Source organism: Neoarius graeffei, chromosome 16 (genome assembly GCF_027579695.1).
Source record: "Neoarius graeffei isolate fNeoGra1 chromosome 16, fNeoGra1.pri, whole genome shotgun sequence".
NCBI lineage: Eukaryota > Metazoa > Chordata > Actinopteri > Siluriformes > Ariidae > Neoarius > Neoarius graeffei.
The window spans coordinates 56,339,232-56,362,102 of record NC_083584.1 but is presented as its reverse complement, the minus strand read 5'-3'; the positions used below and the strand labels follow the sequence as shown (position 1 = coordinate 56,362,102).

General features: G+C 41.4%; 1 protein-coding gene across 2 annotated transcripts in view; it reads right to left on the bottom strand.

The window, feature by feature from the left end:
• strn4 (striatin, calmodulin binding protein 4) overlaps positions 1 to 22,871 on the bottom strand; it is a 65,937-nt gene that overhangs the window by 30,866 nt on the left and 12,200 nt on the right. For both annotated transcript variants that reach the window (XM_060943220.1, XM_060943221.1), the window contains exons 2-8: positions 21,117 to 21,220; positions 16,815 to 16,888; positions 16,627 to 16,705; positions 16,357 to 16,542; positions 14,838 to 15,009; positions 12,952 to 13,105; positions 5,922 to 6,034 (exon numbers count right to left, since the gene is read on the bottom strand). In XM_060943220.1, coding sequence (XP_060799203.1) covers positions 5,922 to 6,034; positions 12,952 to 13,105; positions 14,838 to 15,009; positions 16,357 to 16,542; positions 16,627 to 16,705; positions 16,815 to 16,888; positions 21,117 to 21,220 — 882 coding nt within the window. The remainder of the gene's footprint in view (positions 1 to 5,921; positions 6,035 to 12,951; positions 13,106 to 14,837; positions 15,010 to 16,356; positions 16,543 to 16,626; positions 16,706 to 16,814; positions 16,889 to 21,116; positions 21,221 to 22,871) is intronic.

Genomic DNA, 22,871 nt, shown 5'->3' with positions numbered 1-22,871 from the left:
TGTGTCTAAAGACTTGTAGGCACGAAGTTTTTCGTGGGTGTACACTGAAGTCTTGTCAATAAGGTACGAGTATATATCTGCCCATTGTATACCAGGGAACTTACTAACATCGTCCGTCCACTCTTTAATTAAATACGGATCCGGTAGGCGATGTCCACTTGTTAGCGTTAACTTATTTATGTAGCATTCTCGATCTTGTAATGACAATTGTTTGGCATAATCTGACAGCTCATAATGCCGGTCTATGGGCAGCGCCATTGTTTCTGGGTCCAGGCTGCGCACGCATCCTGGCAATGGTCGGTTTGTTTACAAACATGCGAAGGGGTCTATAAATGTGCTTAAAAATGGGTAAGTGCAACTTCAACAAACAAACAAACAAAACCTGTGTCCGAAATAGAGCCCTGCACTCCCGCGGGAGTCCCGCGGGACCCGACGCAAAGCAGTGCGGCGCAGGACAAATTTTGAAAGTTCATTGCGGGCGCGGGCGGGAGGAGGAGTGCACAATGCGGGAGCGGGCAGGAGAGGTGATAAGCTGCAGTCCCGCTAACTAAAAACGTGTTTAAAATAAAATTTATAAATTATTAATTTATGTCTATCGTGTATAATTTGTGCTGGATATTTTATTTGGCATTAATAAAAACATTTTAAGATGCCTAAATTTGCGGATGTGGTCTAATCTCGCGTACGTTTCCGATTCCTTTCCGCTCTTCCATGTTTGAGATCTCCGATCATGGCAGAAAAGCAGAGCTCCTCTAGTGAAGCTCACAGTGCTTCAGAAGTAAGTGCTGCTTTAAAAAGAGGTACATTTACCATTAAAAAGTCAAGAGTATTAGTCCTAAGTATTAAAAAGTATTTAAAAAAAGTATTAAAAAGTATTAACTAGCAGGGCCGGTTCTGCCCTAATCTGGACCCGGGTGCAACATCGCGCACCCCCCCCCCCCCAAAAAAAAAACCACACACACACACACACACACACAAGTCTAAATCAGGACAACCATCACATAACTATAACTATAAACATTTTACATCATCTATTTTAACTAAATGGGTTATAATAAATAAGCCTGCAGCCACGGCGGGCTGCCTTAAAAAGTAACCATTCATTCAATGACACAACTGACAGCCTGCGCAGCCACGGCGGGCTGCCTTAAAAAGTAACCATCCCTGTGTCCTCGATTTCTTCTGTTCGTCTACTACGCCAAGAAGTATATACTCGTTTTGCATTTTCTGCCTCCTTTTTTGTATTTTCGACCCTGCGTTTATTTTCTTTCCTTTTCTGAAAACCCGATTTGTGTCCAGACATTTTGTTCTGCTACCAACGAACTAACTCGTCAGGTCTCGTCTCTCGAGCCCGCGATGATTCCCGTGGGAAGGGCAACAATTGATATATTTTTACAAACAGCCAATAAACAGCCAATAGGGAGGTTGCAACGTTCAGGCTCTCCTTTGCTCAGAGACACTCAGTAATGCACTTATTCAGGAACAGAGAGAACTCTTTATTTTTTATTTTATCTTATTTTTTGAGGCCCCTCTCCACACCAGTCCCGGGTGCAAATGCTACCGTTGCTACCCCTCCAGAACCGGCCCTGTTAACTAGTATTAAAAAGGACTGTGTATCGCACAGATTGTTCAATTTAAAGCTAGAAATAGACAGTGTATAATCTGAGGAGCTGGTTGTGGTTGCGCAGCACTTCATTTGAGAGGAGAATGAAATCGCGGTTGGAATCATAACGCCACAGACTCGGAAGTGGGAGTGCGAGTGCGCAAAGCGAGAGCTGTCAATCAAAGCGAAAGCTGTCAATCATGAGCGCATGCAGCACTCAACTTGGAATGTGTCAGCAGAATGTCAGAGTCTAAACAATAAACTTACAATAAATGAAGGATCGGTCAGTGGAGAGCTCAGCTAAGCTCAGCATGTTTAATTCCCCAAGCCAATGACAAGAACTTTCGTGAGAAATAACGCGAACGTCTGCATCATGCGGGATTTGCGGGCGGGAGCGGGACAAAATATGGCAGGCGCGGGCGGGAGCGGGACTGAAAATCATAATTCTTTGCGGGAGCGGGACTGCACAATGCGGGAGCGGACGGGAGCGGGACTGAAAATTCTGTCCCGCGCAGACCTCTAGTCCGAAATCACTCACTCATTCACTACACCCTACTCACTATCTAGGGAATTCTATATAGAGGACTATAAAGTGAGCTCATTAGTAAAATGAAAAAACGCTTTCGGACACTACTGCGCCACGCCGTTATATACGTCATTACTGTCGCACAATTAAAAAGTGCCAGATCAGTCGACTGGTGGGTTTTCAAAATGATAAAAATGTATTTTTGTGATAAATCCATATTATACTGAGTGTATTTCCCACATTAATAAATACAAAGTATTCTGTGTCTGCTGCAGCTTTCAGTTCTTTGAAGCCCACCGCACACCTTCCCGATTTGCTTACGATTTTGCAGGGCTGATGAAATCGCTTGCGAATCATAAATGTGTGCGGGGGCACCTTATAGCCGATTTCATCGGTTCTCGGTTCAGATCAAACTGGTCTTGATATTTTCAGACACAATCTCCTCGTACGCAACACAATCGGTAGTGTGTGCGTTGTTACTACAATCTCATCGTTACGATAATTTTAAACAGCCAATTGGAGTGCCAGGATTGATCACACGTGGACTGCAGACCGGAAAGCACAACTTGTGTCACTTTGGGAAGCGTCCACCTGTCTTTATGACATTAGTTCACCTGATTACAGCAAACGGGAAAAGAGGAACGAGGCTATGGCTGTAATCGTGTCAGCTTTGAAAATGCCTGGTAAAGTATTATAGCATTGTCAGTGGTACAGAAATCGCTTGTCCGGAATCCCGAAACAAGTTGAATTTTAAGAACGATTAAGAACTATTCTTAAGAATTTTAAGAACAATTCTTATCATTGATTTGTCTAGTTGGGATTATTATCCCTTTTTGATTCTAATATTCAACATTTAATACTTCTCTATGTATGTATGAGATATATTTTTTTTTTGTACTACCACGTGATATCTTGAACACGTGACCATCTATTCCGGCTGAAGGTGTACGATGTCTCTCCAATGTGTGCGGGGAATTTTGAACCGATCAAACTGGGCCCGTATACTCGTAACCGATCGCCCGACACACGAAGCCCCGATGAAATCAGGAAGGTGTGCGCTGGGCTTTAAATCAAGGCTGAATACTTTCTTCTTCACCGCTGCCTTTCATTAAATCAAATTTGAGGTTTGTGATAAATTCCTTGCTCTGCACTCTAACTTTTATTCTTGTATTTTATCTGTCTTATTCTATTTTAGCTTATTTTCTATTCTCTTCCTATTTTTAAAGGAGAACTTAAGTCATTTTTAAACTTGCTTTATTTCTTAATTAATGTGTTATTCAATTACGTTTTCAGTTTTAGTAACCTTATATCGTGACTCGTATTGGCAACTAATTACAATTAAATATTATACTTATCGGCCTATTCGGTTTTTAGCCGTGTTGAATTTAGTTCGTTTGGTCCACGGCAGGCGTCGCTTATCCGCGCGATCTTCACGAGACTTGTGCGAGACTTCAAAACGTGAAGTGTCAGCCAGGTGTCAGTGCCGCCATTTTGAAAACTGTTTTCCAAACGAAATATTGCACAAAAACGAGTTTAAATGACGATTACTGCCTACTTTTTTCAAACTTTCCTGATTGCTATCAAAACAAACACAACTTCTGGCTTGATTACGTCAGCATTCGAAAGAGGGCGCGCGCGTCTTTTGACAACGTTGGCAGATGTCGGTCACTTTGATTTCCGCTGTACGTTTTACTTCCGTCCTACGATGTCTCGCACAGGGCTCAACGAATCTCGTTTACGGCCATTGCTTTGACATATGGACTAATATATTACAGAGCATATTTCAAACACTCATAACTTGCTATAGCAGTGACAAAATAGCTATCAGAAATGCATTCCTGTATTTAATAAAATGAGATAAATAGAATTTTGATAATAAAAAATGTGCCTTCAGTTCTCCTTTAATTGTACTTGAATTTCTTCTTCTGTCCATTCACCCCAACACACTTTTTTCCCTTTCATCGCGACTGCAATGCATGATGGTTCTATTAAATATACAGTGGGGCAAAAAAGTATTTATTCAGCCACCAATTGTGCAAGTTCTCCCACTTAAAAAGATGAGAGAGGCCTGTAATTTTCATCATAGGTACACTTCAACTATGAGAGACAGAATGGGGGGAAAGAATCCAGGAAATCACATTGTAGGATTTTTAATGAATTAATTGGTAAATTCCTCGGTAAAATAAGTATTTGGTCACCTACAAACAAGCAAGATTTCTGGCTCTCACAGACCTGTAACTTCTTCTTTAAGAGGCTCCTCTGTCCTCCACTCGTTACCTGTATTAATGGCACCTGTTTGAACTCGTTATCAGTATAAAAGACACCTGTCCACAACCTCAAACAGTCACACTCCACTATGGCCAAGACCAAAGAGCTGTCAAAGGACACCAGAAACAAAATTGTAGACCTGCACCAGGCTGGGAAGACTGAATCTGCAATAGGTAAGCAGCTTGGTGTGAAGAAATCAACTGTGGGAGCAATTATTAGAAAATGGAAGACATACAAGACCACTGATAATCTCCCTCGATCTGGGGCTCCACGCAAGATCTCACCCCGTGGGGTCAAAATGATCACAAGAATGGTGAGCAAAAATCCCAGAACCACACGGGGGGACCTAGTGAATGACCTGCAGAGAGCTGGGACCAAAGTAACAAAGGCTACCATCAGTAACACACTACGCCGCCAGGGACTCAAATCCTGCAGTGCCAGACGTGTCCCCCTGCTTAAGCCAGTACATGTCCAGGCCCGTCTGAAGTTTGCTAGAGAGCATTTGGATGATCCAGAAGAGGATTGGGAGAATGTCATATGGTCAGATGAAACCAAAATAGAACTTTTTGGTAAAAACTCAACTTGTCATGTTTGGAGGAGAAAGAATGCTGAGTTGCATCCAAAGAACACCATACCTACTGTGAAGCATGGGGGTGGAAACATCATGCTTTGGGGCTGTTTTTCTGCAAAGGGACCAGGACGACTGATCCGTGTAAAGGAAAGAATGAATGGGGCCATGTATCGTGAGATTTTGAGTGAAAACCTCCTTCCATCAGCAAGGGCATTGAAGAAGAAACATGGCTGGATTTTTCAGCATGACAATGATCCCAAACACACCGCCTGGGCAACGAAGGGGTGGCTTCATAAGAAGCATTTCAAGGTCCTGGAGTGGCCTAGCCAGTCTCCAGATCTCAACCCCATAGAAAATCTTTGGAGGGAGTTGAAAGTCCGTGTTGCCCAGCGACAGCCCCAAAACATCACTGCTCTAGAGGAGATCTGCATGGAGGAATGGGCCAAAATACCAGCAACAGTGTGTGAAAACCTTGTGAAGACTTACAGAAAACGTTTGACCTCTGTCATTGCCAACAAAGGGTATATAACAAAGTATTGAGATGAACTTTTGTTATTGACCAAATACTTATTTTCCACCATAATTTGTAAATAAATTCTTTAAAAATCAGACAATGTGATTTTCTGGATTTTTTTTCTCATTTTGTCTCTCATAGTTGAAGTGTACCTATGATGAAAATTACAGGCCTCTCTCATCTTTTTAAGTGGGAGAACTTGCACAATTGGTGACTGACTAAATACTTTTTTGCCCCACTGTATTGCTTGGTTAGGTGACCATCGGTTGTACACTACTTTTTCATGATGCATTGTGGGATACTTTGAGTGCACTATATAGGGTGTAATAATTCTCACTGTACATTCAGACAGCACTACAAAATGGAGAGCTCACTATATAGTCCACTGTATCGTGAGTAGTGAGTGATTTCAGACACAGGGAAAGAGATATAAACTCACATCAATGGTGAAGTCATTAGCAACGGTAAGGTCAGCCAACTCGCCAAGATTTATGTCCCCTCCTCCAACCGTGTCCAGTATGAAGACATCAGATGAGAAGCCCAGCGTGCATCCTGCAGTGCAAAACAAAACAGGAAACAAAACACTTTGGAATGTTGTGCTGTCAGAAGGATCTACCTTTGCATCAAATTGTATGTGATGGAATAAAATAAGCAGCTCAGAAAAGATTAAGATTGTGTGCTATTGACTGCAAGAACATGCCAGAACCCCACACTCCTGTGATCCTGACAACCTCTGCTTCCACTGCTTTTCTCGAGAAGTAGATGACTCTTAAAAAGCTAATAATAATCAAGATATCAGCTGAATAGTTGACTACTCACCACTTATACATAATGGTCATCAGATGCGATCACTTCAGCTTTGGAGCTGAAACACTGTACAATTCCCACTGCGTGTGATAACACACTTTCGATAATAGAACACCACTTAAAAGAAAACTAGCTGAAACTCAGACATTTCATATTAAATGCATTAACTAAAGAAGCATTAAATATTTAAAAAACAATAAAGAAAGCAATCAAACATAAATCCATAAATTACAACAAATAAGACCAGACATTTGATTAAGATTGCTGCTGTATACAAGGAGGATCGACGGCAATGTCTCAGGCGCTGTGTAATACAATTCTGTTTTCCAACATCATCTTTTAACGCTCTACACCACGTCATAAGATCAAGCACTAATGCCGCTTTTCCACTACCAACGCGGCTGAGTTGGGCTGAGCCGTGCCGTGCTGAGTCGAGCTGAGTGGGGCTGTTGGAGTTGCATTTCGACTACAACCACGCTGAACCGTGCTGGCTGGAAGTGGGTGGACACATTGGGTGGAGTTAGCGAAAGTGGGTGGACGTCAGGTGATGTCGTTAGGCGGCGCAAACAGTGACATCAGTGATCTTTTAAGCAGCAGTCTCACGACCCGGATAGTAAACAATAAACATGGAGGACATGGAGTCGTTAGTGTTGCTGGTCTTGGTGCTGTGGCTTGTTGTCACCGACAACGCCAACAGATACTGGCAAGAGCGTATAGATGAGGCGAGGCGCATAAGGCTTCATAATTCTCGTAATTCGTAATTCTCCTTCTTCCGGGTTTACGGTGTTTACAGATCCCAGCGTGCTCGCGGGGCGTGTGTGGGCATGTGAGGACACTCCTCCTCACCAATCAGTGCACAGGGGAGTGTCTGCTCACGCCCCTAGCCCCACTCGGCTCGGTTTGGCTCGCTTCAGCCCCACTCCAAAACCGTGCGAGTTTTGGGGGCTAAGCAGGGCTGAAGCGAGCTGAGTCGTGCTGCTCTGAGGTAGTCGAAACGCGAGCCGTGTCGGGCTGAAGTGAGCTGAAGTGAGCTGAAAAAGGGTAGTGGAAAAGGGCCATATGTGACAGATTACTAACCGGGGTGGGTTTCCCAAAAGCCTCTTAATGCTAAGAGCAGCTTAACTAGGAGAGAGAGTGCTCAATGTGATGCTTGCTCTACCATTTAACAATGATCTTTGTGCTACGATGCTTTTGGGAAATGTGCAGCAATGTGCCATAAACTCCCTAGTGTCATCATCAGGTTTCCTATGAAACTCACATCCTCTCCTGCTTTTCGGAAAACACATCAAGGAGGACACATTAGCACATTTAAGAGACACAGAGACACTTTGCTCAAAAAAAAAAAAAATCAGTTTCCAAGTCATGCTGTTGTACAAAAATAACACACACCTACTGGCCAATCAGATTTGACCATTCAATCACCAGTGGCGTACACAAGTCAAAATAACACTCTCTTCTACCTGTGAGAGAGAGTCTTTTTTGCCATTTACTCATCCTCTCAGCTCTGTGAGTCTTTCCTGGAGTTTTCTGGGCATCAACAATGCAAATCAGCTTTGCCATGCAAACACATGGTAATTTATGGGTGACTGGCATTACTCATCATACGCATGCAAATAGGATGAAAATCATCCTTTTCGAAACCTACCAGAAATTTTAAGTGCAGTTTGGCTTGCACAAATATTTACACAATTTCACTGAAAGATTGAGAAATAAGTCCCATTATACTGTATGTCATTTGCATTATCTCCACTGTGAAAATTGCATCTGGTTAAAAAAAAAAATACTGTGAAAGTCGGTTGAACATAAAACTCTCTGAATACAGTACATTTAAGGATATGAAACTGCATCGTCTTCCTGAAAACTGACCTGTCTGCATTAAAATCTTCATATGAAAGAAGAGCTTTCAAGTCAAGCACTTTAAAGTGTATCTAATGCCTTGCTATACTCCTTTAAAATTTATACACACAGTGGTGCTTGAAAGTTTGTGAACCCTTTAGAATTTTCTATATTTCTGCATAAATATCATCTAAAACAGATTTTCACACAAGTCCTAAAAGTAGATAAAGAGAACCCAGTTAAACAAATGAGACAAAAATATTATACTTGGTCATTTATTTATTGAGGAAAATGATCCAATATTACATATCTGTGAGTGGCAAAAGTACGGTATGTGAACCTTTGCTTTCAGTATCTGGTGTGGCCCCCTTGTGCAGCAATAACTGCAACTAAACGTTTCCGGTAACTGTTGATCAGTCCTGCACACCGGCTTGGAGGAATTTTAGCCCGTTCCTCCGTACAGAACAGCTTCAACTCTGGGATGTTGGTGGGTTTCCTCACATGAACTGTTCGCTTCAGGTCCTTCCACAACATTTCGATTGGATTAAGGTCAGGACTTTGACTTGGCCATTCCAAAACATTAACTTTATTCTTCTTTAACCATTCTTTGATAGAACGACTTGTGTGCTTAGGGTCGTTGTCTTGCTGCATGACCCACCTTCTCTTGAGATTCAGTTCATGGACAGATGTCCTGACATTTTCCTTTAGAATTCGCTGGTATAATTCAGAATTCATTGTTCCATCAATGATGGCAAGCCGTCCTGGCCCAGATGCAGCAAAACAGGCCCAAACCATGATACTACCACCACCATGTTTCACAGATGGGATAAGGTTCTGATGCTGGAATGCAGTGTTTTCCTTTCTCCAAACATAACACTTCTCATTTAAACCAAAAAGTTCTATTTTGGTCTCATCCGTCCACAAAACATTTTTCCAATAGCCTTCTGGCTTGTCCACGTGATCTTTAGCAAACTTCAGATGAGCAGCAATGTTCTTTTTGGAGAGCAGTGGCTTTCTCCTTGCAACCCTGCCATGCACACCATTGTTGTTCAGTGTTCTCCTGATGGTGGACTCATGAACATTAACATTAGCCAATGTGAAAGAGGCCTTCAGTTGCTTAGAAGTTATCCTGGGGTCCTTTGTGACCTTGCCGACTATTACACGCCTTGCTCTTGGAGTGATCTTTGTTGGTCGACCACTCCTGGGGAGGGTAACAATGGTCTTGAATTTCCTCCATTTGTACACAATCTGTCTGACTGTGGATTGGTGGAGTCCAAACTCTTTAGAGATGGTTTTGTAACCTTTTCCAGCCTGATGAGCATCAACAACGCTTTTTCTGAAGTCCTCAGAAATCTCCTTTGTTCGTGCCATGATACACTTTCACAAACATGTGTTGTGAAGATCAGACTTTGATAGATCCCTGTTCTTTAAATAAAGCAGACTTCCCAACTCACACCTGATTATCATCCCATTGATTGAAAACACCTGACTCTAATTTCACCTTCAAATTAACTGCTAATCCTAGAGGTTCACATACTTTTGCCACTCACAGATATGTAATATTGGATCATTTTCCTCAATAAATAAATGACCAAGTATCATTTTTTTGTCTCATTTGTTTAACTGGGTTTTCTTTATCTACTTTTCGGACTTGTGTGAAAATCTGATGATGTTTTAGGTCATAATTATGCTGAAATATAGAAAATTCTAAAGGGTTCACAAACTTTCAAGCACCACTGTAAATCTGATTCATCAAGTGTTCATCACCACCAGAACGACCACATGGGAATTACTGGAGCAAAAAGAAACCCATTTATTTAATAAATGACATTTGATCTGACATTTGGACAGTTCGCTGATTCACATATTATTGCCCATTTCATATTTTTTTTCAGTAATTACACTGAATAAGTGTACGCTTTAAAGATTATATTTCTGCATTTATTGAGGTACATGTAAATATTTTCCCTATATTTTGCAGCAGCCAGCTTAGAATAAAAATCCACAAACCAATCTGTGTTTCCAATTCTCTCTGGCTGGTGGTGCGCTATCGGCGGTGAGTGGGACTGTCATGAACTGAGTGAACTGGCAGTTTCCCGTCTTGGTGGCTTGAAAAGATAACCATTTACTCCGGAATATCCTTGATAATCTTCTGCCCCTTCATCCGACATATACAGTAAGAATCCCAATCACTATCAGAATTCTCTCCAAACCGTGATTCCATATTGAGACTGGTCTAACCACTGCTGTGCACGGGAACGAAATTGATACCTGGATTGTTACATGTGACGTCATGCACCCTTTCGGGATCTTCCAGTTCAGTCTCGGCAGATTCTGTGAAAATCGGCTGATCTTATTTATTTTCCATCAATTTATGGCCTTTTAGATCAGCTGTGGTTCGAAAACACATGGTCAATCAACATCATGATTGTTGCTTTGTATAAAGAAAAAAGTGGGGTTTAGAGACATTAAATTCACTTAAACCTTTACATCGTCATCATCACCATCGTGTTGTCAGGTTACTTCAGTGTAATTCAATTAAACAATTTTAAAATGTAGACTTTCTGAAAAGGTTTTTTTTTTATTTTAGATTCATACATTTTTACATATTGTTTTGTCTGTGCTAATATTGATTGAAATATGGAGGGGTGGTTGGGGTTGTGAAAAATCAAAATGAACTTTTGATTGAAAAGCTCACAGATTGAAAAGCTTCATGGTTAAAAAAATGCTGGCCTTCCATTTTATTATCAGGACTGTTTCCTCTGTCCACAAATATATCATCCAAATGGCACAGATTCATCTCATCAGCAAGCACACAACTCCTCCAGTACTTTAGACGTTGTAACGTTCTAATAATATATATTTTAAAGAAATATAGAGATTTAATAGCCCTAGGAGTAAATAGGGCTCTGATAACCTAACATCACTAAGTTTTCAAGTACTAGTTGTAATTCTAGTCAATTTGAACCTTTTATATTCTCTCTGTTTAGGTTTTTACAGTTAAATTGATTAATTATATCACTGACTAAAATATTTTTAGACATTAATGTTTTTAGCAGTGTGATTATGGCATAAAAAAGAGAAGTCTACTTGGCAATATCTTTTCTTGTTGACTTCGGGTACATTGAGTAAATCCGCAGAGCGAAATCAGACAGACAACCCATAATGCATCACTGTTAATCCTTTCAGTTGTTTGAAAACGATAAAGTATGAATCAGAATCTCTCAGAGACAATAGATCAGAATTTCATCTTTCAGTTCCTGATATTTACACTTGGATGTGTTAAACAACTTCGAACATGGCACCCAGGGCTCCAACCAAGAGTAGACATTCAGAGGGATTAACTATTTAATCAATCTAACAGGAAAGACCTGAACAACAAGAAACACCTCGATTACACATTTCATGTTTCTGATCACCTGAAAAGTGGGCGAGTTCAAATAAAAGCTGCAATGTTTTAATTAGATGTAATCTAGATGTACGTATCCAGAAATGAAAGATGAAATTCTGATCAAGGCTACGTTCACACTGCAGGCTGAAGTGACTCAAATCCGATCTTTTCGCCCATATGTGACCTGTATCCAATCTTTTATTGACAATATGAACGACACAGATCCGATTTTTTCAAATCCGACCCAGGCCGTTTGGATATGTGGTCCTAATTCCGATTCCTATCCGCTCTTTTCATATGCGACTTCAGTCTGAACCGCCAGGTCGCATTCATCCGACTTACACGTCATCAACAAGCCACAAACGTCACTATTCTGCGCTGAAGTAGGCGGCGGGTCTCTCAAAAAAAGTTACAACAACATGGCGCATGACATCAATGCGAGGGACGCTTCGGGCTGTGAAGGTTCTGAATCTTCTCAATGGAAGGACGCAGAGGTTAGGGAGCTGATTTCCATTTGGGGGGATGCAGCTATTCAAGCTAGATTGGATGGGTTATACCGCAACCGGGCGGTTTTACTTCCGTAAACACTGGCCATGCTCACTGCGTGTGACGTCATCGTATCCTGCAATGTGCATGCGGAACACTTTTAGGTCGCTTTTCGTTCATACTGAGGATCACATACAAGTCGCATATATTTGTTAATGTGAACGACCTCACAAAAAAATCGGATTTCACAAAAAAATCGGAATTGAGCCTTAAGCCTTGCAGTGTGAACGTAGCGCAATTGTCTCATTTGTGTTGTGAGCTCAAACCAAATGTTTTCAGTGTAGAACAAAAGCATTGGCCTTGCCGTTCCAATACTTTCGGAGGGGACTGTATAATTGGTGTTTTTAAGAAGAACAGCCTACTTTCCTATGCAGTCTGTTGAATGTATTGTTTGATACACAAGAGTATCAAAGTGAAAGTGTGGGCTGTTTTGCTTGTTTATATTATCATGTTCATTTTAGTTTTACCCAAATCTCTATGATCATGATGACCTACACACTAAAACTGACACAAACATGTTATTCTGAGAATATGTATTATGACTTTGTAACATGAAGAATCTTATTGTTCTTCAAGCTCTCCCCCTATGCTTAGGCAAAGGTTTTTTAACCCTAACTCAAAGGGTGATAAAATGTGCACTTGTCCTGAAAGATGCCTGGATTTAATCTCTGTGCTCGAGAGACACTTCAGACGAAACTGACCAAATAAGATCAGATCCCAAACATACTCCAGAGACACAGAAACTATCAGACCATTACTGCATATCACTTTCTCTTGTTTATTTCATTTTTTGTGCATACTTAATACATTCCCTGTACTTCCACAACTTGTTCCTGATTCTGATTTCTGAAAGATTTACAACAAAAGCCTTGCATCAAAGTTTCCATACCTAGCTCACGGCCATCTCCTGAAATGCATGCCTCCCCAGCCCCCTCGCCCTCTTCTCCTGAACCCAGGAAATCAAATTCACTGAGGGCATCTTCTGAATCATCCTCATCTTCATCCTCAGGATCTAGGCCAGTGGTCATAGGTTCTCCAAAAATCTGGAAAAAAAAAAAGCAACCACAAAATATCTAATTATGCCGAAAAGGTGTCCATTGGGTGCTTTTGTACATTATAAAGTGTGAAAGTATGGTACCTTTATTTATACACACACACCTGTGGTCAGAAGTTTACATACACTCATCATGGGCATGAATGTCGTGGTAATCTTGGGCTGTTAATGATTTCCTTGAACTGTTCCTTTTCCAGGGTGAAATGATTGCACAACATCTTTAATGACTTCAAAAAACAAGAATGGAGTGCACAAGTTTGAATTTATTTTGGATTTTATCTAATCCACACAGGGTCAAAATTATGCATACAGTCTCAAATATATACATACATCTTTGCCAGCATAAAAAGGATTTGTTTGGCAACACTCATTGGATTGACCAATACCCAGAACCATGGGAAAGTCCAAGGAACTCAGTGAAGATCTAAGAAGGAGGACTGTAGATTTGCATAAGTTGGGAAGGTCTCTTGGAGCCATTTCTAAACAACTGCAGATTCCAAGATCATCAGTTCAAACAATTGTACGTAAGTACAAGTTATTCGGATGTGTCACCACTTTGGCAAGGTCTGGAAGAAGACCCAAACGGTCACCCTCAGATAATAGGAAATTGGTTAGGATGTTCAGGAACAACCCAGGAACTACCAAGGCTCAAGCCTGCCATGAGCTGGAAACTGCTGGAACACCAGCGTCCCTATCCACAGTGAAGTAAGTTTTACATCGCCATGGACTGAGAGGGTGCCGACCAAGAAAGAAGCCCCTGCTCCAAAATCGACACCTTCAAGCTCAACTAAAATTTGCAGCTGCCCGCATGGACAAGCCAAATGCCTTCTGGATAAAAGTTTTATGGTCAGACGAGACATAGATTGAGCTATTTTGCCACAATGACAAGAGGTATGTTTGGAGGAGTAAAGAGGTGAGGCTTTCGAACCTAAGAACACTGTACTAACTGTCAAGCATGGTGGTGGTGGTAACATCATGCTCTGGGGCTGTTTTGCTGCCAGTGGTACTGGTGCATTGCACAAAGTGGATGGAATAATGAAGAAGGAGGACGACCTCCAAATTCTTCAACTTCACCTCAAATCAACAGCTCGACGGTGGAAACTTGGACACAATTGGGTGTTCCAACAGGACAATGATCCCAAAAACACATAAAAACTGGTTTTGGAATGGATAAAGCAGGCTAACATTAAGCTTCTGGAATGGCCTTCCCAAAGCCCCGACCTCAACCCTGTTGAAAATTTGTGGACTACTCTTAAAAGCCGGGTCTGTGCCAGGAAACCAACCAAATTAAATTAACTCTACCAATTCTGCCAAGAAGAGTGGTCAAATATCCAGCCAGAATTATGCCAGAAGCTTGCTGATGGATACCCAAAGCATCTGGTCGAGATGCAACTTGATAAGGGACATTTAACCAAATATTACTGGGGGGGGGGGGGGGGGGGGGGGGGTGTACGGTATATATTTGAGCCTGTATGTATAATTTTGACCCTGTGTAGATGAGAGAAAATCCAAAATAAATTCAAACTTGCGCACTCAATTCTTGTTTTTGAAGTCATTAAAGCTGTATGCTGTATAATCATTCCACCCTGGAAAAAGAACAGTTCAAGGAAATCATTAACAGCCCAAAATTACCGTGAGTGTACGTAAACTTCTGACCACAACTGTTTATTATAAAAAAAAAAAAAAAACATCTTGGTGTGTATGTTCCCGTCACATCTAACCTTGCCTCTGGATTTCTTGTTTTTATGTGGTCCATCAATGCAATCTGTGGCTATTCCCTGGAAATCGTCATCTTCGTCACTGTCATCTTCATCATCACAGCTACGCAGGAAAGGAATTTTATCCAGTACTGACCTGCCAGCATGCTCTGTAGAACCTTCTTTTCCAGCATTTCTGCAATTTATACAACAAAGACGAGACGTACTCAAATGCTTTCTCTGGAAAATAGACACAGCCATACAGTAGCAATCATGCAAAAAGGCTCATTCCAGTCTGAATCATGTGTCTGTGCATGTACATAAAACTTTATTTACTGGTATCTTACAGCTATTTTTGGAGTAAAACTTCTCGAAAAAAAGTCTATCTGTCCTTTAAAGCCGAGAGTCTCGGTTTATCCTGGGTATAGACCCCTTTCACATAACGTCACCGCACCGCGAGATTTTGTTAGGCGCCATATTGGAAGACCAAGTACATGCACTCACAATATAAAACAAAGTACGAGCGAGAGTAAAGTGACACGATGGCTGATAAGTCTGGTTATGTGAGTACATTACCAGCTGCAGAAAGGGCACGGTATGTGGAGAAACTGGCTGTGATTGATGGGTTTGACCCATATGATAAGACTCGCGGCAAGGGAGAATGGAAACATAAGGAGGACCGGACACCAATTCTGCCATCTGTTTGCTACCCAGACATTGTAAACTATTTGTTGTTTACACCCAGTGCCTACACTCAGTGTTCGAACTATGCCGATATTTTCGGGGGGTCCCTTTTTTTCCCTGGGGGGCGCTTGCGCTTGTCTCGGAGCGCGGATCTCCAAACACACGAGAAGCCTATCTTACGCACATATAACGCGGACTCCACACACGCATCGCGTCTGAAGTCATAACTCACCAGGGGAAATCGTGTCCGCATTGGCATGTTCAAAAAACAACCTCGCATCAACAATGATACCACACGCAAGAAAAAAAAAAAAAACAGTCAGGCTACTCAACAACCAACCTGGTAGCAGCGAGCAAGCCCCAAACCATCCTAAATTATTATTATTATTAAATTGTAGAAGTCTGGGAGGCTTGCTCCTCATACAGTTATCAACTTGGGGCCAATTTAGCATGTTTTAAATCTGAATTTCTTGCGTTTGCTTACCTCAAAGTGTCCGCAGATCATGCACAGACTTATCCATTATATCCACAGTTTTTTGCCAAGTCTCACACAGGTTTCTTTCAAGTCTACTGTTGGGCCAATAAATCATAAATAAAACAGCTCAGATTTGTTTGTTTAAGTTGTTTGCCACTCCACTTTATTCTCGTGGGTTCACATACCGCTGCCGTTATTTCCCCCTAATCACGAGTTTGTTGGTCTTCCAAAATGGCGCAGGGTCTGTTTACTTCCGGTTTCGGGTGACGTCAGTGAAAGGGGTCTATAGGAAATTGCCTTTGGAAACCACCGTGTTGATTTTTTTTTTACCATTCAGATGTTATTGATGTTGTAATATAGATGTAATATTTCTCTTTCTCTCACCTTTTGATCTGCTCCTCTATCTGGCGTACAAGCAGGGAGTCTCCTCCACCATGGGGCTTGGGTTCTGGGGAAGGATCATGTGGCAGAGGCCCGTTTACCTCCGGGCTACAGCGACCCAGAAGAGACTTGACTCGCTTGGAGCGCATGTTCAGTATAGTGTCAGAATAACCCACCTCCTCCAAGTACCTGCATATTACACACACATGCTTAGCTGCTCAAAAATGTAACTTTCATTGCCTCTTACTGTCCTTGAAAAGAGAGACTACTGACTTGCGCAACAGCTGACGGCCCTCCTTCCATGCCATTTGACTGGTTTTCTCATTGTCAAGTTCTCCTTGTCCATTGGGAACTGCACAGAAGGATTATGTCAATCCCAGAGGTTATGATAATCCAGTATGAGAGTAAGAAATAATAAGCAATAGTACAGTGTAACACTTATATATATACTGTAGTTTTACTTGGTTCATTCTTTGTCTCTGGCTTCTTCTCTGGGCTCTGATCAGTTCCAGTCTTCAACTTCTGATATTTGGCCCTTAGAGTACAAAACCAATATGGAAATGGAACCTAGTTCTAACCACAAAGTGACATCACAAACACTACTGAAATTTCAAAAATAACCACAGCACACAGCACAGTATGTACAGCTGCGGTCAGGAGTTTACATACAGGGACATGAATGAATGTCATGGCAATTTTGGGCTTTCAGTTACTTCTTTTGAACTGTCCATTTTCTGTGGGAATAACTGTACAACAGACATCTTTAATAGAAAAACAACAAGGAATCTGTTGCACAAGTTTTCATTTATTTTTGGGTTTTCTGAAATCAACATAGTGAAAATTATACACTACCGTTCAAAAGTTTGGGGTCACCCACACAACTTTGTGTTTTCCATGAAAAGTCACACTTTTATTTCCCACCACAAGTTGTAAAATGAATAGAAAATATAGTCGAGACATTTTTCTGGCCATTTTGAGCATTTAATCGACCCCACAAATGTGATGCTCCAGAAACTCAATCTGCTCAAAGGAAGGTCAGTTTTATAGCTTCTCTAAAGAGCTCAACTGTTTTCAGCTGTGCTAACATGATTGTACAAGGGTTTTCTAATCCTCCATTAGCCTTCTGAGGCAATGAGCAAACACATTGTACCATTAGAACACTGGAGTGAGAGTTGCTGGAAATGGGCCTCTATACACCTATGGAGATATTGCACCAAAAACCACACATTTGCAGCTAGAATAGTCATTTACCACATTAGCAATGGATAGAGTGGATTTCTGATTAGTTTAAAGTGATCTTCATTGAAAAGAACAGTGCTTTTCTTTCAAAAATAAGGACATTTCAAAGTGACCCCAAACTTTTGAATGATAGTGTACATACAGCCACCTAATATTTGGTTAAATGTACCTCAGGAGGTTTCATCAGAATTCTGGTTGGAGTTTTCACGACTTTTCTTGGCAGAATTGGTAGCAGAGCTCCCCGTGTGCAAAGCTCCATACTTAAGAGTATATGGTGATGCATCAACCTGATTTCTGATGGCTTTTGCGACTTATTGACATACATATGTGTACCACCACAGGGAACAAGTACAAGGCAACGTATCTCACAAACACTTGACCACCGGACAAAGACATTTCTATCTTTATTTACATAAGACAGATGTGTTTTTATCGACAACTAATTTTTAATCTGCTGTTGATAAAATAACTTTACGCTCATCGGGACTCTGCTTTTCGGCAGTGCACACTACTGTTCAAAAGTTTGGGGTCACCCAGACAATTTTGTGTTTTCCATGAAAAGTCACACTTTTATTTACCACCATAAGTTGTAAAATGAATAGAAAATATAGTCAAGACATTTTTCTGGCCATTTTGAGCATTTAATCGACCCCACAAATGTGATGCTCCAGAAACTCAATCTGCTCAAAGGAAGGTCAGTTTTATAGCTTCTCTAAAGAGCTCAACTGTTTTCAGCTGTGCTAACATGATTGTACAAGGGTTTTCTAATCATCCATTAGCCTTCTGAGGCAATGAGCAAACACATTGTACCATTAGAACACTGGAGTGAGAGTTGCTGGAAATGGGCCTCTATACACCTATGGAGATATTGCACCAAAAACCAGACATTTGCAGCTAGAATAGTCATTTACCACATTAGCAATGTATAGAGTGGATTTCTGATTAGTTTAAAGTGATCTTCATTGAAAAGAACAGTGCTTTTCTTTCAAAAATAAGGACATTTCAAAGTGACCCCAAACTTTTGAACGGTAGTGTACATGAGTTCAATTAAATTTGTGTTTCCTGGAAGAGACCCGACTTTTAATCACAGTCCACATATTTTCAAAGTCAGGACTTGCGTTAAGTTTAACGTTCGCCTGCTTGATCCTCCACACTCATAAATGAAACTTGCTAAAGGACATTTAACCAAATATTCAGTGGCTGTGTGTATTATTTTGACTCTTGATTTCAGAAAGCCCAAAACAAATTAAAACGTGAAACAAATTATTATTTTTTTCTATTAAAGCTGTATGTTGTACAATCGTTGTCACAGAAAAAGAGAACAGTTCAAAGAAAAGAAAAGCTGAAAGCTCAGTAGTGCCATGACATTCATGTCCATGGATGTAAACTTCTGACCACAATTGTGTATGTACAGTGGGGAAAACAAGTATTTGATCCCTTGCTGATTTTGTTGGTTTGGCCACTAATAAAGACTCGATCAGTCTGTAATATTAATGGTAGGTGTAGTCTAACATGCTGAGACAGAATATCACAAAGAAAATCAAGAAATCGACTTTAAAGAATTTGTATTAATTTATTTGCATTTTATTGAGGAAAATAAGTATTTGAACCCTCTTGCCAAAAGGACTTAGTACTTTGTGGCAAACCCCTTATTAGCAAGCACAGAGGTCAGACGTTTTTTGTAGTTGATGACCAGGTTTCTGCACATATTAGGAGGAATTTTGGTCCACTCTTCTTTGCAAATGACCTCTAAATCATCAAGATTCCGTGGCTGTCGCTTGGCAACTCTGAGCTTCAGCTCTCTCCATAGATTTTCTATAGGATTCAGGTCCGGAGACTGGCTGGGCCACTCCATGACCTTGATATGTTTCTTCTTCAGCCATTCCTTGGTTGCCTTGGCTGTATGCTTTGGGTCATTATCCTGCTGGAAGACCCATCCACGACCCATTTTAAGCTTCCTGGCAGAGGGAAGGAGGTTTTCACTTAGGATTTTACGGTACATGGCTCCGTCCATCCTCCCATTGATACGGTGAAGTAGCCCTGTGCAGAAAAACACCCCCAAAGCATAATGTTACCACCTCCATGCTTGACAGTGGGGATGGTGTTCTTGGGGTCATAAGCAGCATGTCTCTCCCTCCAGATACGACGGGTTGAATTGATGCCAAAGAGCTCAATTTTGGTCTCATCTGACCATAACACCTTCTCCCAGTCACTCTCCAAGTCATTCAGATGTTCATTGGCAAAGTTCAGGCGGGCCTGCACATGTGCTTTCTTAAGCAGGGGTACTTTGCAAGCACTGCAAGATGTTAGACCATTGCGGTGTAAAGTGTTACCAACTGTTTGCTTGGTGACTGTGATCCCAGCTGCTTTAAGATCATCCACTAACTCTGCCCGTGTTGTATTAGGTCTATTTCTCACCGTTCTCATGATCCTGGAAACCCCACGAGGTGAGATCTTGTTTGGAGCCCCAGACCTACTGTAGGTCGATTGATGATCATGTTGTGAGTCTTATACTTGCGCACAATTGCACCAACAGTTGTCACCTTAACGCCCAGCTTCTTGCTAATGGTTTTGTAACCCATACCGGTCTTGTGCAGGTCTACAATCTTCTCCCTTAAATCCACAGAAAGCTCTTTAGTCTTTCCCATGTTGGAGAGTTTGGAGTCTGACAGACTGATTGATTCTGTGGCCAGGTGGCTTTTATACAAGTCATTAGTGATATCAGGTGTCTTCAATTTAGGTGACAAGGTCATTTGGAGAGTCTAACTTGTCTGTATTAACAAGAACTCTTGATGGTTACTAGGGGATCAAATACTTCTTTTTCTCAATAAAATACAAATAAATTAATATAGATATTTAAAAGTTATTTTCTGGATTTTCTTTTTGATATTCTGTCTCCACATGTTAGAATATACCTACCATTAAAATTACAGACTGATCAAGTCTTTCTTAGTGGGTAAACCAACAAAATCAGCAAGGGATCAAATATTTGTTTTCCCCACTGTATGTCCATCCATTATGCGTAAGCGTTTATCCTGTGCAGGGTCGCAGGCAAGCTGGAGCCTATCCCAGCTGACTATGGGTGAGAGGCGGGGTACACCCTGGACAAGTCACCAGGTCATCACAGGGCTGACACAGAGACAATCATTCACACTCGCACACATTCACACCTACGGTCAATTTAGAACCACCAGTTAACCTAACCTGCATGTCTTTGGACTGTGGGGGAAACCGGCGCACCCAGAGGAAACCCACGCAGACACGGGAAGAACATGCAAACTCCACACAGAAAGGCCCCCGTCGGGTGCTGGGCTCGAACCCAGAACCTTCTTGCTGTGAGGCGACAGTGCTAACCACTACACCACCGTGCCGCCTTGTGTATGTATGTGTCTAGATATAAAAATGTTCACCTTCATGAAGAACGCCAATAATTCTGGAGCTCTGTGCAAAAACATGGCCATGAATATCATCTGTGAAGGTGAGCCTTTTATGCAGCTGTATGAGCGATGTTAAACTGAACTCACCTTTCTTGTTTAAGGGCATACTCGAGCATTTTGATCCGCCTCACCAGATCTTGCTTCATGCTCTCCTGCCCTTTCCTCTCGCCCTGCAGAAACGCCACCTGTGCCTGAAATGTAAAGGAATATGAAAAGAAAATCACGTATTCTTAGGTCTCATATCCCTCGTCCACCCAATACTGTGTGATTTTATTAAAAATAATCATAAAAATCATGACTATAATAGTGGAATCACAACCAATCAATCTGAAAAGCTGCAAGCCCAAAGGCCACGCTTCTAAAGGATGCATCGGAGTTTATTCAGAGCACACAGAGCTTCAAAGGCTCAAGTCACATTCCTCTTGTGCTTGCTAAAACCTGTGCAACTCCACATAAGACTGTCCACCTGGGCAGGAGAAGGCCGTGTTTATCATTGTTCCTTTAAAGTTTTACTGTATGGAGTGATTTAAGCTGCAAACTGCTTTGTTAAAATCAACACAATTCCCCATGCACGCCATGAATCGACCTTCTCAACGTTTGCTCTCTCCATCCTTTATGTTTGCATGCGCTCTCACGCTGTGCTTACTGTCCCAGTCACTCAGTCAGTGATCTCCTTTTTGTCCTGATGAAAAATAAGCTGGTTCGTGAATAGAGGGTGGAGGCAGGAGGATGCTTTGTTTTGCGTTTCTGCGAGCAGCTATGGGACGAGTCCAGAGAGTACCGAGGTGTGCAGAGTGGCGCAAAATCCGTGCAACAACTCCACTGAAATGCGTGTGTGTGTTTAGTCGTTGAAGTCAACTGCAGGTCAGGGAGACACGGAATGCGGAGAAGGTTAGGGCACTACTTTTGTGTCCCATACACTGTAAACTGTATTAATTACTGGAGATTAAATTGTTTGTACCAGCATTTATCATCCATAAACTGATGGTCTGGTCAAACAGTTTAATCACACCTTAAAAAATATAATCTATAAGGTCGTTCATGATGATACTCATAACCGGGACAAGTGGCTCAGACCCCTGTTGTTTCGAGTACGAGAGATCCTGCAAGCTACCATGAGGTTCTCCGCGCTTCTGTACAGATGAAGGCCACGCGGTATCTTTTACAGGCAGGAAAATTATGAGCAAGAATGAAATTCAGTATGTTCTTGACCTGGGAACAAAACTCTGCACAAATGCAAAGGAAAAGTGACAGAATAAATGTAAGCGAGACCCTTTCTCCAGAGAAAATGATGGATGAAATCCAAGACACACATTCAAGATGGCAGGTGTAAACGGCAGGTATCTGACTGGTCACCTGAGACAGATGTTAAGACCAGGTGTGAACAGGGCCATCGGTTTTGTTAGTTACGTATTTAACTCGTGTTTATTCCTGTATTTCAATAAATCCTATTTTACTACCTTTTTGATAACTAAATTATTCAGAACTAAGACTTCAGAAATCAAGTCACTGATTATTTCTCACGGCTAAAACTGAATTTTTAATCGTTTGTACGTACTTATATTGTCTAAAATGTTGCCTAAACTCAAATTTAACAGAGATATTCTCTGAGACTGACCACTGACTGAGGCTAATTATGAGACTGAATACAGTGAAGCTTGTACTGCTTCCTGTATAAACAGGCCCATTTCCCTTACACATGATGACGCATGTTTTGAACACTACGTTCACACTGCAGGCTGAAGTGACTCAAATCCGATCTTTTCGCCCATATGTGACCTGTATCCGATCTTTTATTGACAATATGAACGACACAGATCCGATTTTTTCAAATCCGACCCA